The following is a 16,173-nucleotide window of genomic DNA, read 5'->3' on the forward strand; positions in this document are numbered from 1 at the left end:
TAATGCAGATTTAGAAAGCCTGGGATAGGCTTTGAGACATCTGGCAGAATTGATGAGGAGCTGTGTGCAATATGGGGATTATTATTGTCGAGATCAGGAGCTGAAAACTCCAGCCTGATGGTCGTTGTGTCACAGATGATTTACTTTAGACTTTTCTCTGTGCAAATTAGCTCTATATTCGCACACAAACACAACCGTCGCTTCACAGTCGATTTCGAGAAAGGATTGAGCCGCGGTCCCAGTGTGAAAGGTATCATATAAACTACACGGTTTATTGGATAAGGACACAGGTTATAAAAGGTTCAGCCTGGTGGCCATCACACCCAAACACAGGTCATGGCTGAGGGTTTCCTCCTCATTAATCTGTCACCCGGCAGAATCTCAGAGGATCACAGTTTTTGCCGTCATCATTACCACCGGCATAGAAGTAAGGATAAAGTTTCTCAGTGAAAGTCTGGCTAAAAGAGTAGAGTTGAGACATGTTATCAGCGTTATAAAATGTCACCTCTCCCCCCTCATAATCCAGATAAACTCCCAGCTTCACGAGTCTCCCTCTCATGGGCAGGCGGGTGGGAGGTGATGTACAAGCTTTATATAGCTCCCCGTTACTCAGACCCACAGCCCAGTATCCGTCCTCTGGTGACACGCTAATCGCTCCTTTCCTGTTGACAGACTCTACTGCCAATCCCACATCCCAATCTGTTTTGTTGGCCACCTGCACCTCCCAGTAATGTCTCCCTGATGTGAAGCCCTCAGACCCCAGGACAATGACAACGGGATCAAACCTCTTCGGATAGTCAGGGAGCTGCTGCCGTTTATCTGCGTGTCTCACGCTGGTCAGGTCCTCAGACAGGACGAGGTAGGGACTCGGTGTGTCAGGATCCAGAGTCAGAGAGGCCGGAGCTGAGAGAGAGAAACAACAACAACAACAACAACAAGATTCCATTTATAGAGCGCCTTTCACGTCAGGAGGACGTCCCAAGGCGCTGCACAGTTGGGTCATGACCCGAGCAGGGGTGAAATGGTCAGGCTGAGGGGAGGGAAGGGCGGGAGAGAGGAGGGGGGAAATGGTCAGGGTGAGGGGAGGGAAGGGAGGGAGCGAGGAGGAGGAAGAGAGTCGAGAGGGGAGCTGAAGGCACGGTCAAAGAGAAAGGTTTTGAGACCGGCCTTGAAGGAGGAAAGGGAGGAAGCAAGGCGAAGGCACTGGGGGATGGAGTTCCAGAGTGGAGTGAGGGGACGTCTGGGAGCACAGAATATGTGTGAACACATCTAAACCTGGGGACACAATCCAGCTCAGAGGGTCACAGTCTGTATGAGGGGTTGTGTGAGCGGTTGTATGAGGGTGTGTGTTCGAGACTCTGCGCGGATGTGTGAGCTTCTGAGTGAGGACTTGTGTGAGGGAGTGTGTGCGAGTGTGTGTGAGGGTATGTTTGAGGGATTCTGTGATGGTCTGTGTGAGTGGGTGTGTGAGGGGATATGTGAGGATGTGTGTAAGTGTTTACGTTAGGATGTGTGAAGGTTGTGTGTGATAGTGTGTGTGAGTGTGTGTGTGAAATGTTTTTGTTGCGTTGCGAGAGGTGTGTGTGAATGGTGTGTGTGAGGGTCTGTTGGAGGGTCTGTGAGGGACTGTTTTTAAAGTTGTTTGTGAGAGTCAGTGTGTGAGGGCGTGTGAGAAGGGTTGTGTGAGGGTGTGTGTGAGGGTGTGTGGGGGAAGTACATGAGTGGATGTTTGAGAAGGATTGTGTGACCTTTTTTGTGAGGACGTGTGTGAGTGTGTGTTTGTTAGCTGTTATATGGGAGTGTGTGGGAGGGTTTGAGTGATCATTTGACTGAGGAGGTGCGTGAGGTGTATGTGCGAGTGTGTGTTTGAGGTGGTATGAGAGGGTTTGTATCAGGGTGTGTGAGAGGATGTGTGTGAGGTTTGAGTGTGTGTTTGAGTTGTGCTTGTGAGGGTGTATGTGAGGGTGTGTGAGGATGTTTGTTAGGGGTGTGTGTGAGAGGTGTGGGAGAATCTGTGCGACGGTCTGTGTGACGGACTGTGTGAAGGGGCGTGGAAGGTTGTGTGTAAATATATGCTTTAGGGGTTTAGAGAGGGGTTGTGTGAAGGTGACTTTGAGGGTGTGTTTGAGTGTGTGCGTGAGAGGTATGTCTAAGGGTGCGTGTAAGAGTGAGGGTGTTTGTGAAGTGTGTGAGGCGGTCTGAGAGGGGTTGTGTGAAGGTGTGTGTGAATGTGTGTGTGAATGCGGTTGAAGTGTTGTGCGTGAGGGTGTGTGGAAGGGGTATGTGAGAGGATTGTTTGTTTATGTTTGTGGGAATGCGAGAGTGGTAATGTGAGGGTTTGTGAGGGTATGTGTGAGGATGTGTGTGAGGGTTGCGTGTGAGTGTTTGTTTCAGGGGTGTGTGTGAGTGGTGTGTGTGAGTGTTCGTTTGAGGGGTGTATGAGGATGTGTGAAGGTGGTTCTAAGGGGTGTGTGTAAAGGTTTGTGTGAGCGGTAGTGAGAGGCGTGTTGTGCGGGTTTGTGTGAGGGAGTGTTTGAAGATGCGTAAGAGGGATTGTGTGTGAGGATTTGTGTGAGGGTGTGTGTGTGAGTGGGTGGTGTGTGAGGTAATGTGTGAGGATTTGTGTGTGAGGGGTTATGTAAGTGTGTGTTTAGCGTGCACGTCAAGTTCTGTACGAGGGTCTGTGTGATGGTGGATGGGGTGTGACGGGTGTGATTGTGTGTGTGACGGTGTCTGTATGTGTGAGTGTAATAATAATAGCAATAATAAAAATCCTTGCATTTGATATAGCGCTTTTCATGTCTTCTCAAGGTCTCAAAGCGCTTCACAGTATATAATGTAAAGTGAATTGACCGTATATATTTGAGCGAAACGCGGCAGCGAATTGTGCACAACAGAGTCCACACAAACAGCCGTGGATAGACAATGACAAATTTAATATTGTGCTTCTTTTTTGGAGGGATCCTTATCAGTCGTGTGGAGTAAGGAAACTTTTCCAAGGATTCATTCTCCGTGGGATTGAACTCAGGTGTCTCGCTTGCAACGCGAGTGCTCTAACCACTGAGCTACAGGACTCCACATACAGGGTATGTTTACGAGGGGGTGTGAGAGATTGTGTGTGAGGGGTGTGTGTGAAGGTATGCGTGAGGGAGTGTGGGAGCGTGTATGTGAGGGTCTGCATGTCGATCTGTTTGAGGGTGTGTGTGAGGAGCTGAGTGAGTGGGTGTGTGAGGGTCAGTTTTTTGTGTGTGTGTGTGACTCTTTGTGTGAAGGTGTGCACGAGGCTGTGCGTGAGAGGGTATGAATGTGTGAGTGACTTGTGTTTCAGGGTTAAGTCGGTAGTAGACGTATGTGAGATGTGTGTGTGTGCGTGAGGTGTGTTTGTAGGTGAGGCGTGTGTGAGGGGATGTTTGTAAGAGGTGAGAGAGAGAGAGAGCTGTGTAACGTAAGCAGTGCGTATGTGAAAGTTGTGTGTTTTAGGGGTGTGTTTCAGGTGTGGTTAAAGAGTTTGTGTATGTTTCGTGTGAGATGTGTGTGTAGCGTTCTGTGTGAGATTTATGCGTGACTAGTATTGTGAGGTGAGTGTGTGTCAGATATGGGTGTGTTGTGTATGCTTTCAGGTGTGTGTAAGAGGTGAGTGTGTGAGGCGTGTACACGTGTGCTGAGATAGGTGTTGATGAGGTGTCTGTGAGGTGTGTGAGTGGTGTGTGTGAGGGCTGTGTTTGAGGAGTGCTGTGAGGGGTGTATGTTTCAAATTTGTGTGAGGTGTGAGAGAGAGTTGCTTGTGAAAGTCGAGTGTGTATGTGTGAGGTGTGTGTGCAAGGCGTGTGTGTGTGAGGTGTGCGGGTATCTGTCATGATGTTGCGATTTGTGAGTGAGGAGTCGGTATGTGTACGTGTGAGGGAGTGTGTGGAGGGTATGTGTTGGGATCCAATGCAAGTCCATTGGCTCCCTCCCTTCCCTTCCCTTCCCTCACCCTGACCATTTCCTCCCAATGCTCGGATTCTGACCCAACTGTACAGTGCCTTGGGACATCCTCCCGAAGTGAAAGGCGCTCTACAAAGGGAATCTTGTTGTTGTTGTTGTATTGACACGGGTTCAGGGTGAGAATGGGAGACATTTACCTGGGCTGATGCCGTGTATCATCTGTCTCCAGGCTGTATAATGTACAGGCCCTTTGTATATCCCCACAGGCAGCTCATCCTCACACAGCGACAGAACAAACCCCTCGTCACTGATCCTGAAATAAGACACGATCAGATTATAAAGTGAAACTGCACCTTGCGGTTGGTATGTGGGTTCAATGCTGGAATGTTTGGTAAAGATCTTTTCATACCTACTGTTGCCAGCAGCTTCCTCCTAATGAAATCAAACAGAGGCAGATGTCAGCTCACACTGAGACACCACCAAAACAACAAGTTGCATGAGTACAGAATCTCTCACGTCCCAATTCAATCTGTGATCTCTTTATCAATCACAATTAGATTGTCTGCTCCAGACTGTGTACAACTGTTACTGAACTGCACTATAATGTCATCTGTTTACCTGCAGGAAGGTGAGATCGTCTTTTCCCAGGTGTGTCGTTAACTCGGAGAGTTGTTGTTCAACAGAATCTAATTTGCACTGAATCTCTCGCAAATTTGCCTCCATTCGCTTTAAAATCTCCTCTTCTCGCTGTCTGAGATCCCCCATTACACGCTGCTCTCTGTCAGTCAGACTCTGGTGCATTTTAGCAAACTCAGCCGTGACGTGGGTCTGCAGACTGTTCACCTGTTCCTGCAAATGTCACACATTCAAACATTAGACACAGTAACAAGAGAACCTGAGACATCACATCGTGTACACACAGTAACCAGAGACCCTGAGACACCACACTGTGTACACACAGTAACCAGAGACACTGAGACATCACATCGTGTACCCACAGTAATGAGAGACACTGAAACATCACACCGTTCACACACAGTAACCAGAGACACCAAGACATCACACCGTGTACATACAGTAACCAGAGACACTGAGATATAACATCGTTTACACACAGTAACCAGAGATACTGAGACACCACATCGTTTACACACAGTAACCAGAGATACTGAGATATCACATCGTTTACACACAGTAACCAGAGATACTGAGACACCACACCGTTTACACACAATAAACAGAGACTCTGAAACATCACACCGTGTACACGCAGTAACCAGAGAAACTGAGACATCACACCGTGTACACACAGTAACCAGAGACACTGAGACATCACACCGTGAACACACAGTAAACGAAGAAACATTGATAGCCTAGACATCAGCACCAACACAACTTACCTTAACTTGTGAAATCTTTTCTTTCTGTTTGGCTGCAGATTGTAGAGCCGTGTCCTTTCTCTGTGTCAGAGAAGCTAAGGAGGACTTTGTTTGATCCTGGAATAAACGCACAGAATAAAAGTGCTTGATGTGAAAACCAGACGCGGAAACAAAATAAATCCTTCGTGAGCGCATCATTACCTTGTAGATTTCAGCAGCTTCGTCAATGGGCAGGAAGCTGTGACCTCTGTGTTCTTTCGCATCTCTGCAAATGTAACAGATCAATTTCTTGTCAGTTTCACAGAACAGCTTCAGTTGCTCCCGGTGTTTCTCACACTGAAGGTTATCTGCCATTTGAGTCGGGTTCAGGCACAATTTTCGTGCTTTCTCTGCGAGACTCGCCAAGGCCCAACTGGATGTGAGGTGCTTTTCTGGAAATGTCTCCTGACAAACAGCACAGCAGTTTTTCTCCTGCTTTTCCCAGCTCCGGGTGACACAGGAGCGACAGAAGTTGTGGCCGCAGCCCAGGCTAACAGGATCAGTGAAGAAATCCAGACAAACCGGGCAAATGATCTCCTCGGTCCAGATCTCAGCCTGGAGTCTAGAAGCCATTTTGAACCTGAGCACTTTCTGATTGAAACTGGTTTCGGTTTCAGTGTGAGTATGTAGGCGGTTCACAGTCACTGAGCTACCAAACCCTCTCGTTTTGTCTCCTCTTGTGAAATCAGCTTATTGTGACTTTGATCCCAAGAGAAGATGAGAGAGCCTTATACATTGACAAGGACACCCGAGCAAGGATGGCTTTGGACTGTGGGGAAGCGGGGTATGCATGTTGGGGTGGGGATGGGGGGGAATGGGTGGGAGTATGACAAAAAGCGCCATCAATTGGATTAGTTTGAGGCTCTTAGACAGACCTAATATCTCTGAGATGGTTTTCCGGAGCGCGGGGTGTACAATGGCTAAAATCTCAAACGGTGAGGCAGATATTGGGTTGGGTTGGGGGTGATAAGAAGCTGCCGGCGTTTTTTGAGTGAATGTTGTGGCCGGGTCAGTTGTGTGGAAGGAGGTGGTGGACGAAGGGTCGTGTAAGGCAAAGAGGGCTTTTGAAATTGAAGGCATTGTCGACGACAAAGGCCTTCAGACGGGGCTTGAAGGATGTGAGGCAAAAGTAATGCGGGTAGAGTGCCAGAGTGTGGGGATAGAGATGCTGAATGTTCGACCTCCAATGGTGGGGCGTCAATTACGTGTGACCTCAAGCAGGCCGGTGTCTGCCGAGCGGAGGGAACAGACAGTCTGATATGCAGTTATGAAGTTGGTCAAGTAGGGTGGAACAAGATCGTGGAGGTGACGTGAAGGAACAACACGCCTGATCTCTGTGTAACAGGGCTGGACTCCATATAATTTCGCTGAGCTCTGTATTAAAGCCTGGTCTCTATACAAAAACGCCACGTGTCTGCATAACAGGCTTCATTTCTGCATAACGGGGCGGATCTCTTTATAACATGTCTGGTCCCTGTATAACAGTCCTTGTCTCTGTATAACTGCCTGTCCTCTGTATAATTGCCATCGGCTCTTTATAGCATGTCTGGTCTCAGTACAAAACGGCTGCACATTGTGTAACTGGCCTCATGTCTGTACAGCAGCACTAGTCTCCGTATGAAAGCTCTGTTCTCTGTATAATAATCATGATCTCCGAGAAAACAAGCCTAGTCTCTGCATAACAGGCCTGATCACTTTATAATAGGCATCGTCTATGTGTAACCTTCCTGATCTCAGTATAAAAGTATAAAAGTCTCGTATATGCATATCGGCTTATATGTATAATAGGCCAGGTATCTGCATAACAGTGCTGGCCTGTCTAAAGCTAGTGTGGGCTCTGTATAACTGATCTGGTTTCTATAGAACAGCACCGGTCTCTGTATGACAAGCCTGGTCTTTATAAAGCACCTTAGTTTCTGAATAACAGTCCTTGTTTCTGTATGGCATGCCTAGTCTATGTACAAGAGGCCTGATATCTGTGTAACAAGCCTTGTCTCTGTGTTACTGCACTGTTCTCTGCATAAAATTCCTGGTCTACGTGTAACAGCCTGATCTCTGTATAACAAGGCTCATATCTGTAAAGCTCACTGGTATTTGTTTGGAAGGCCTTGTCTCTGTATTAAAGGCCTGATTCCTGTAGAACTTGCATAGTCTTTGTATAACAGGTCTCGTCTCTGTACAAAGGGCAGCTCTCTGAAAAACTGGCCTGGACGCTGCATAATTGGTCTGGACTATTTATGGTCTCTATAAAACGAGCCTGTGCCTTTATAAAAGCTGGTTTGTGTATGACTGGTTTGGACTCCGTACCATCTCCGTATAAATGGCCTGATATCTATGTAAGAGCCTGGTCTCTGTATAACCCCTGGAAATTGTACGACAAGTTTGTCTATGTGTAATCCGTCTTGTCTGTGTACAAACTGCAAGTTCTCTATGTTACAGCCTGGTCTCTGCATAACACAGGTCGGGTTATACAGGTCTAGTTTCTGTATAACAGCCTCGTCTCTGCATAGCAGCATGGTCTCTGTATAACAGGCCTGGTCTCTGTATAACAGGCCTGGCCTCTGTATAATAGGCCTGGTCTCTGTATAACAGACCTGGCCTCTGTATAACAGGCCTGGCCTCTTTATAACAAGTCTGATCTGTGTATGAAAGTTCTGGTATCTGTATAACTCCTCTGGTCAATGTACATCAGGCTTGTCTCTGCATAGGAGGCCACGAGGCCACTTAGCTGTACAACAGCTTGGATACTGTGCAACAACCTTTTCTCTATGAAACAGTCTGGTCTATTTATAACAGGCCAAGTGTCTGTATTACCGTCTTGCTCTGTATAAAATGTCTTAAAATGCCAGGTGTTTCCATAACTTGCCTGGTCATGCAACGCTGGCCTGATACCTGTGGAATAGCCAACTCATTTACTTTTTATTCACGTTTGAGTACGCAATTAGTTTATCTTTAAAAAAAAATTCTGTTTAAATTGCGACACGTAATTTCTGCTTGTTGACTTTGGGTGAGCGTAGCTTCAAATGAATCTGCAATAAAATAATAATAATAATAATATCAAAGCATCTGAACGAACGTTCAAAGAGCAAAAAGGATTCTTACAAACCATGGAGCCACATTCATCCGTTAACTGGAACCTACTTGACAGTATATTCTGTGTAACACTTTGAGATGGCGTGGTAATGCTCTATATCGATTACAAGGATTATTTTTATTGCAGCGCACCGCTTGAAATAAAATTCAGGCTGTGAGTTGCCTCATTAAATTATGATTCGTTGTCAACGTTTCAAAAATTACCCGAGTGGCATACATTTGCCTTTACTTAAATAGTTTATATATGTGTTTAAATCGAAAGATCGCTAGATACTTGACATGCTCTCTGAACTTAGATTGTGTTAAAGCGTAAATGACGGTGTTTGTGCAGCAATTCAAAACCTTAAGCAGGTCCGTCACTTCTTCGACAACAAATATTGGGTCTCTGTCACTTAGATAGAAATAACTGTTTAACGTTCGTAGCAATATGAAATGTAAAACATACATTAGCCACAACAGGATGAAGCTGCCTGATATAGCGAAGAGTAAGATGATGGATATTCTTCGGTTCTCCATCTCTACATCAACTCAGAACGGATCTTCGCAAACATTATTTCAGTCAGCGAATAGCGAACATGTGGAACAGGCTCCCGAGAGAAATGGTTGAAGTAGGAAGCGTTGATACTTTGAAACACATATCAGGTAGTTTTATTTTAGGAAATAACACAATGTGATACAGCACACAAGAGTTCGGGACATATGTGCATGTGACCACCTGGAATGTGGAAGGCGAAACATATGGATCTTGATCTTTTTCCATCAAGAATTTCTGATATCATTCTGTTCTCAAAACACATGATGAACCAGGCCGGGCTGTGCTGCCATCAGCAGTGAGTGCCCTGGGATACTGTGCACCCACGGACTTAAGAACCAACAATAGAGACCGTCTTAGAGGCCTGGCTCCAATCCCACATTGTATGCCAAGCGGCAGGTCAAGTCCAGTGAGTATCTCTTCACCTGCCCACAAGGAGGAGAAGGGATTTTACTCAGATCATTGTGGGATGTTACACAGTACAGAAAGGTGTTACAGCAGGTTTATATTTCTTCATTTGAACCCACGGTAACACACAATTAACAACTATATTGCTCAGATACACAGCAGCCGTCAGGAGAGATTTTACAATGTATAATTTATGTGGTGACAATATTCTTGAGTGTTGGTCAAAGGTTGCTTTGATAACAAGGTAAGGAGAGCAATACAAGTTAATAATTATTTCATTAGAACTGGTACTTTTCGTGATTGTGACACAGCTAGAAGCTGTTAACTGACTTACTGGAAATAAGGTGTCGTCTGGTTTATCTCCTATTTTGTCAGAATTTCTCAGCTCGTCCTGATTTATTATGTATCAGCAATAGGAGAAGCTGTTTTGTGGAGCTGCGTCGCTTATACCAAACATGTCACTTTGGGGCCCGGTCAGCTCCAAGAAGAACCCGCTTACCTCCCACACGCAGTGATAAAAGGCACATTCAGAGACAAATTCTTTGTGACAGGCGAGGGGGAGAGTGGAAAGTGAATGGATTAAAGACAAGAATACTGGAGCTGGTAGAAAATTGGCTGAAAGTTCTCCAGTAAATCTGGGGAGAGAATAGGAACTTAGAGTTAGACGAGGAAGGGAGGGGTTGGGGGTTGTAGGAAGCCAGCAGACAGAGAGGTATGAAGTGTGGGGTGGGGGTTGGGAGGGTGTGGTGGTAGTCAAGGAAAAATAGACAATTGAATGTTTGTACTGAGAAAGTAATGTAAAACTGTAATTTACTCAAATATCTTTGTGGATCCTGGTTTATTGCGGAAGGGGGGGTTGGGTAGCGTGGCGGGAGGCTAGATTGTGTGGGGGGAAGGGGAGCTTGTGTGGGGGGCGCTGGGAATATATGTATGGGGACGGGAGATTGTGCGTGCTGAGGGGAGAATGTGAGTTGAGGGAGGAAATTTTGTGGGCTGTGGCGAGATGGTGTGAGGGGAGATTGTGTGCGGAGGGGAGAGATTGTGAGTGCGGGAGCGTTCATGAACAGGGATCGTTGAGGCCGACGTGGGAATGGGGAGATCTTCTGAAAGTTATTAATTAGAAGTCATTAATCAGGAGAGTAAAGGCCCAGGAGGCCCCTTCTTGAGAGGGAATTTCCAAGTGTTCAGGAGAGGAATCAGGTTTATTGCTCACTGTGTCTATTCCTAGTTCCATATTTACTGCGATTCTTATCTCCTCCCTCTGTATACTCAGCCGCATTTGACCTGTTCTTTGGTGAACTTTGGTCCATTTCCACATCACAAATTCCCTTCCTCCAAATCCTGGGCGTTATTAACAATCCTGACTCCACAGGTGAAGCTGTGTGAATCAGACTGGAGTGAACTCTGTAACAGGGCGGGACACACATAGCATCAATGCACTGAGCCTGAAGCAGTTCGGACCAGAGAAACTTCGGATGAACATGGCTTCTAGACATCAGGTCCAGCGTCTGACGGAGGAGCTAAACTGTGCCATTTGTCTGGAATTCTTTAACGATCCTGTTAGTCTGGACTGTGGCCACAACTACTGTCGCTCCTGTATCACACGGAGTTGGAAGAAGCAGGAGGAAAACTCCTGTCCGGAATGTCGCCAAGTTACTGCTGAGAGGAAACTCAACGTTAATTGGGCCTTGGCCATTTTAGTGGAGAAAGCTCGTGAATTCATTCTGGACCCAACACAGATGGCAATTAAACCTCAGTGTGAGAAACACCGGGAGGAACTGAAGTTGTTCTGTGAAACAGACAAGAAATTGATGTGTGTAGTTTGCAGTCATCGGCAGGAACACAGAGGTCACAGCTTGCTGCCGATTGACGAAGCTGCTGAAATCTACAAGGTAACGGTACCCTCACGATGGATTCAATGTGTTTCCACGTCATGTTTCCACGTCAAACAATTTTATGCTGTGCGTTTATTCCAGGATCAAGTGAAGTCCTCCTTAACTTCTCTCACAGAGAGGAAGGAAACTGCTCTACAAGCTGAAGCCAAACAGAGAGAAAAGATTTCACAAGTTAAGGTAAGTTGTATCGGGGCTGATGTCTGGGCTGTCAGTTGGTCTCTGGTAACTGTGTGTACACCCTGTGATGTTTCAGTGTCTCTGTTTACTCTGTGTACACCCTGTGATGTCTCAGTGTCACTGGTTACTTTGTGTACACGGTGTGATATCTCAGTGTCTCTGGTTATTATGTGTAATGGTTGGATGTCTGACATTTGCAGGAACAGGTGAAAAGTCTGCAGACCCACGTCACGGTTGAGTTTGCTAAAATGCACCAGAGTCTGACTGACAGAGAGCAGCTAGTGATGCGAAATCTCAGACAACGAGAGGAGGAGATTTTAAACCAAATGGAGAAAAAGCTGCGAGAGATTCATTGTAAATTAAGTTCTGTTGAACAAGCTCTCTCCGAGTTAAAGACACAGATGGGAAAAGATTCCCTCACCTTCCTGCAGGTAAAGAGATAACATTATAATGTATTTGAGTCACAGTTACATACAATCTGGAGCACACAATCTAATTCTGATTGATCAAGAGATCGGAGATTGAATTGGGATGTGAGAGACTCTTTCCACATGTAATTTGTTGTTGTTGGTGATGCTTCAGTGTGGGATGACATCTTCCTGTGTTTGATTTCATTAGGAAGAAGCTGCTGGCAACAGAAGGTATGAAATGATCTTCAACAATTATTCCAGAATTAAACCCACAAACCAACCACAAGGTGCAGTTTCGCTTTATAATGAGATCGTTTGTTCTTTCAGAGTCAGTGACGTGGGGTTTGATCTGTCGGTGTGTGAGGCTGAGCTGCCGGTGGGGATATACAAAGGGCCTATACAGTACACAGCCTGGAGACACATGATACACGGCATCAGCCCAGGTAAATGTCTCCCATTCTCAACCTGAAGCCGTGTCAATTGCATTAGATTCACTGATACATCCCCCCACACTCTCCCTCAGACACACACACCCCCAGTACACACACACACACCCTCACGCTCACACACAGCGCTCAATCACAGACAACGGTCTCACAAACACAGCTGACACACAAACAACCCGAATGCACAACACCCTCAGTCACGCAACTCACACACTTCCAACCCTCACACATGTCACAGACACAACTCTCACACACTCGCCTCGTTCACAACTCACAAACGCACATGAACAACATACCTCAGACACATAGGTCACACACACCACTCACAAACACCAAACACATTAAGCTTCACACACACACACCTCTCACACACATACACCCCTCAAACTCTCACACCCCTCAAGCACTCATCTCTTACACACACCTCACTCACACTCATCACACACATATCAACCAGGCACAGAACTCGTACAGAGCCCTCACACACACAAATCGGAAAAACTTCTCAAACAATATTACCAATAATAATTGCTTTTGATTTTGCGTTTTTCACATTTTCTCGGCGTCTCAAAGCGCTTTACGGAATAAACTGTAAAGTGAATTGACTGTATATTTTGTGGGTGAAACGCCGCAGCCAATTGCGCAGAGCAGCGTCCCAGAAACAAACCCACAAACAATCTTGGATTCAAGTTAGCAAATTTTTATTGTTTTAACAAGACCATTTGTACTTGGCCACAGGCAGCTCAGCCTCACACAATGACAGATGAAACCCCATAACGAAACCTCACACGCATCACTCAAGTAAACACCTCTCACGTACACACTGCGTACATTGCACAATTCTTTCACACACCTCTTGCACACGCATCACTCATACACACCTCGTACAGACAGCCCTCACACACGCACAACTCACATGCACCAATTATACACTTAACCCTCAAACACACCTCACATGCACCTTTCTCACACAAATATCTCACTCACACTGTCCTCCCACACACACATCACACAGATACCTCACTCAAACACCCGTCAAACACACACCACATGAACCTATTACACACACATCTCTCACATGTAGACTCTCAAACACACCTTGCACAAATCTCCGAAAACCTACTATTCACACACACCAGACAGGCACAAACATCTCACAAACACACATCTCACACACACTTTTCAGACACGCACCACACACACACATCACACGCACACCTCTCACGCACATCGCAAACACCCCACAAAAACACGCCTCATACACACACTCCTCTCAAACACACCTGTCACTCACGCCTCACATACTCTCCTCACACAAATGCCTTTAAACAGAGAACACTCACAACATCCTTCGCACACTGCTCACATACACGCCTCACAAACAAACAACTCACACACACCTGATACACAAACACCTTACACACACCACTCACGCACTCCGCTGACACACAGGCTCCTCACACACATACTCCCCTCACCCATATACATTCAGACGTGAAACTCCCCCGCCCACCCCACCACACACACACACACTAGCACAGACTGTGACCCACTGAGATGGTTGTGTTCCCAGATGTAGAGGTGTTCATACACAGTATGAGCTCCGCAACGTTCCCTCATTCCACTTAGTGATATTTCTCTCTCTCAGCTCCGGCCTCTCTGACTATGGATCCTGACACAGCCCATCCCAACCTCATCCTGTCTGAGGACCTGACCAGCGTGAGACACGGAGAAACACGGCAGCAGCTCCCGGACTCCCCAAAGAGGTTTGATCCCTGTGTCTGTGTCCTGGGGTCTGAGGGCTTCAAATCAGGGAGACATTACTGGGAGGTGCAGTTGGCCAACAAGACAGAGTGGACAGTGGGATTGGCCCGAGAGTCTGTCAACAGGAAAGGAAAGATCACACTGTCAACAAAGATCGGATTCTGGGCTGTGTATCTGAGAAACGGGGATGTATATAAAGCTTGTACCTCACCTCGCACACGCCTGTCCCTGAGAGAGAGACCCGGGAAGCTGGGAGTTTACCTGGACTATGAGCGGGGAGAGGTGGTATTTTACAACGCTGATAACATGTCTCATCTCCACACTTTCACCCAGACTTTCACTGAGAAACTTTATCCTTACTTCAGTCCCGGTTTCAATGACGGCGGCAAAAAGTGTGATCCTCTGAGGATCTGCACGGTGACAGATTAATGAGGAGGAAACCCTCAGCCATGACCTGCAGCACCGGTCTTTGGTACTGGAGGCTTTCATTTGTAATTTCATCCAGAGTAAATCACAGCAAATGAATATTTCCCTCAAATCCACAACAGCCACCAGGAGAGATGGAGAAGCAGTGAATTGCTGTCTGTGTCTGACCGCTCTCCAGCATTAGATGGTGATAACCAGACCCAGGTACTGACGAGCACATTTAATGTCATGGGATTCAATGGGAAATTGTTTATTGACATAAACGCATGGAAATAAATGAAAATGCATTCGCCAATTATAAGGCAACACTGAGCAGAAGCTCCAAGTCGTGATCATCCGTGAAGCAGGATAAATAAATGCAGTTTGTTTGATTGTGGTTGAAAAAGTATGAATTTTCCATTGTATTTTGTTGGGGCTGTAATACCGCGGGCAGCCACTGGGCGATGGTGTTGCATGGCGAACAAACTCCGAATCTCTGTCTGTCCAGCGGCCCGGGACGTCCTCCCGACATGACAGGCTTTTACGCCACGTTATGCTGTTGTTGTCTTTCTTTCTCAAGCACACACACTCTCTCTCTCTCTATCTCGGTCTCACTTCTTCTCACTCAAAGTCTCTCTCACGCTCTCTCACTCTCAATCTCTTTCTCTCTCTCCCTCTCTGACACAATCTCTCTCTCACACACACTTTATTTCCATTGTAGACCGACAGAGTGAGTGTGAGACAGAGACAGTAAAGGAGTGAGAGTCTCTGTGTCAGCGAAGGGCATGGGCGGCCATCTTGGTAAAGGGCGTCGGATGGGGGCCGATTGTAGCGGCCATCTTGGGAAAGGCGATGAGAGCTGATCGTTTCCGTCATGTGTGTGACGTACGCAGTCTGGCGGCGGCCATCTTGGTAAAGGCGGCGGGAGACAGACAGTGACGTCACGTGCCAGACGAAGGGGCACACTCTCGAGCCGGCGAGAAGAGGGGACGGGCGGGAAACCCGGGTAAACCGAGCGGGAGTCGGGGGCGGCGAGGGGCGAGGGTTTCATTGACAAAAGGCGGGAGCGGGAGGCCGCGGACGGGCACCGACCGGACGAGAGATGGTCAAGTCTCCGCCTGGTCACCGGAAGTCAAGGCCACGGGGCGTACATCGCGCGGCGGCGACCACGAGAGGCCTCAGGACCCGCGGCGCCATTTCATATTCCCTCAATAAAGGCCGAGTCTCGCCCTTTCTGACGCCACTTCCGGGTGCCAGCTTTGAAAGCCGCCCATGCCGGGTGAGCAGTGTGACGTCACTTCCTGGCGACGGTTTCAAAATCGCCAGTGTGGGGAAAGTCCCGCCATTATCCTTATGCTGCCTTGTCCTCCCTCCCCTCCCGCTCTCTGGCACCTCAGCGATAAATGCCGGTGCAATTCAGCAGGTGTGGTGACTGGATTTGGGGATGAAACCTCCTCACTCCATGCTCTGACTCCGGTTATGTTAGAGCGGCTGAGGTGAGGCGAGTGTGGTGGGGTTTGAAGGGGCGCTTGTGGTGGTTGAGGGGAAGATGGGGGTTGAGGAGGCGATGAGGTGTTTGGGTGAGGAAGGAGACAGATTATCAGACAAGTAGCAGGTGCAGTGACGGGGTTTTGCGTTGAATCTCCTTTTGTTATGTCAGATTGTGGAGGGGAGTGCGAGTGTTTGGTGGGAGGAGGC

General features: G+C 47.3%; 2 protein-coding genes across 2 annotated transcripts; one reads left to right on the top strand and one right to left on the bottom strand.

Annotated features, from left to right (window-relative positions):
* Positions 1-251: 251 nt before the first annotated feature.
* LOC121852733 (zinc-binding protein A33-like) lies at positions 252-5,918 on the bottom strand. Its single transcript, XM_042346623.1, has 6 exons — positions 5,508-5,918; positions 5,328-5,423; positions 4,546-4,776; positions 4,337-4,359; positions 4,125-4,240; positions 252-903 (listed from the first exon to the last, which is right to left on the bottom strand). Exons 1-6 carry the CDS (start codon positions 5,916-5,918, stop codon positions 359-361), a joined length of 1,422 nt encoding a protein of 473 aa, XP_042202557.1. The 3' UTR covers positions 252-358.
* A 5,816-nt stretch (positions 5,919-11,734) lies between these two features.
* Positions 11,735-14,499, top strand: LOC121852732 (zinc-binding protein A33-like). Its single transcript, XM_042346622.1, has 4 exons — positions 11,735-11,881; positions 12,069-12,091; positions 12,188-12,303; positions 13,955-14,499. Exons 1-4 carry the CDS (start codon positions 11,735-11,737, stop codon positions 14,497-14,499), a joined length of 831 nt encoding a protein of 276 aa, XP_042202556.1.
* Positions 14,500-16,173: the final 1,674 nt, after the last annotated feature.

The sequence above is a fragment of the Callorhinchus milii genome, unplaced genomic scaffold (assembly GCF_018977255.1).
Source record: "Callorhinchus milii isolate IMCB2004 unplaced genomic scaffold, IMCB_Cmil_1.0 Scaffold1166, whole genome shotgun sequence".
In the NCBI taxonomy this organism is placed as follows: Eukaryota; Metazoa; Chordata; class Chondrichthyes; order Chimaeriformes; family Callorhinchidae; genus Callorhinchus; species Callorhinchus milii.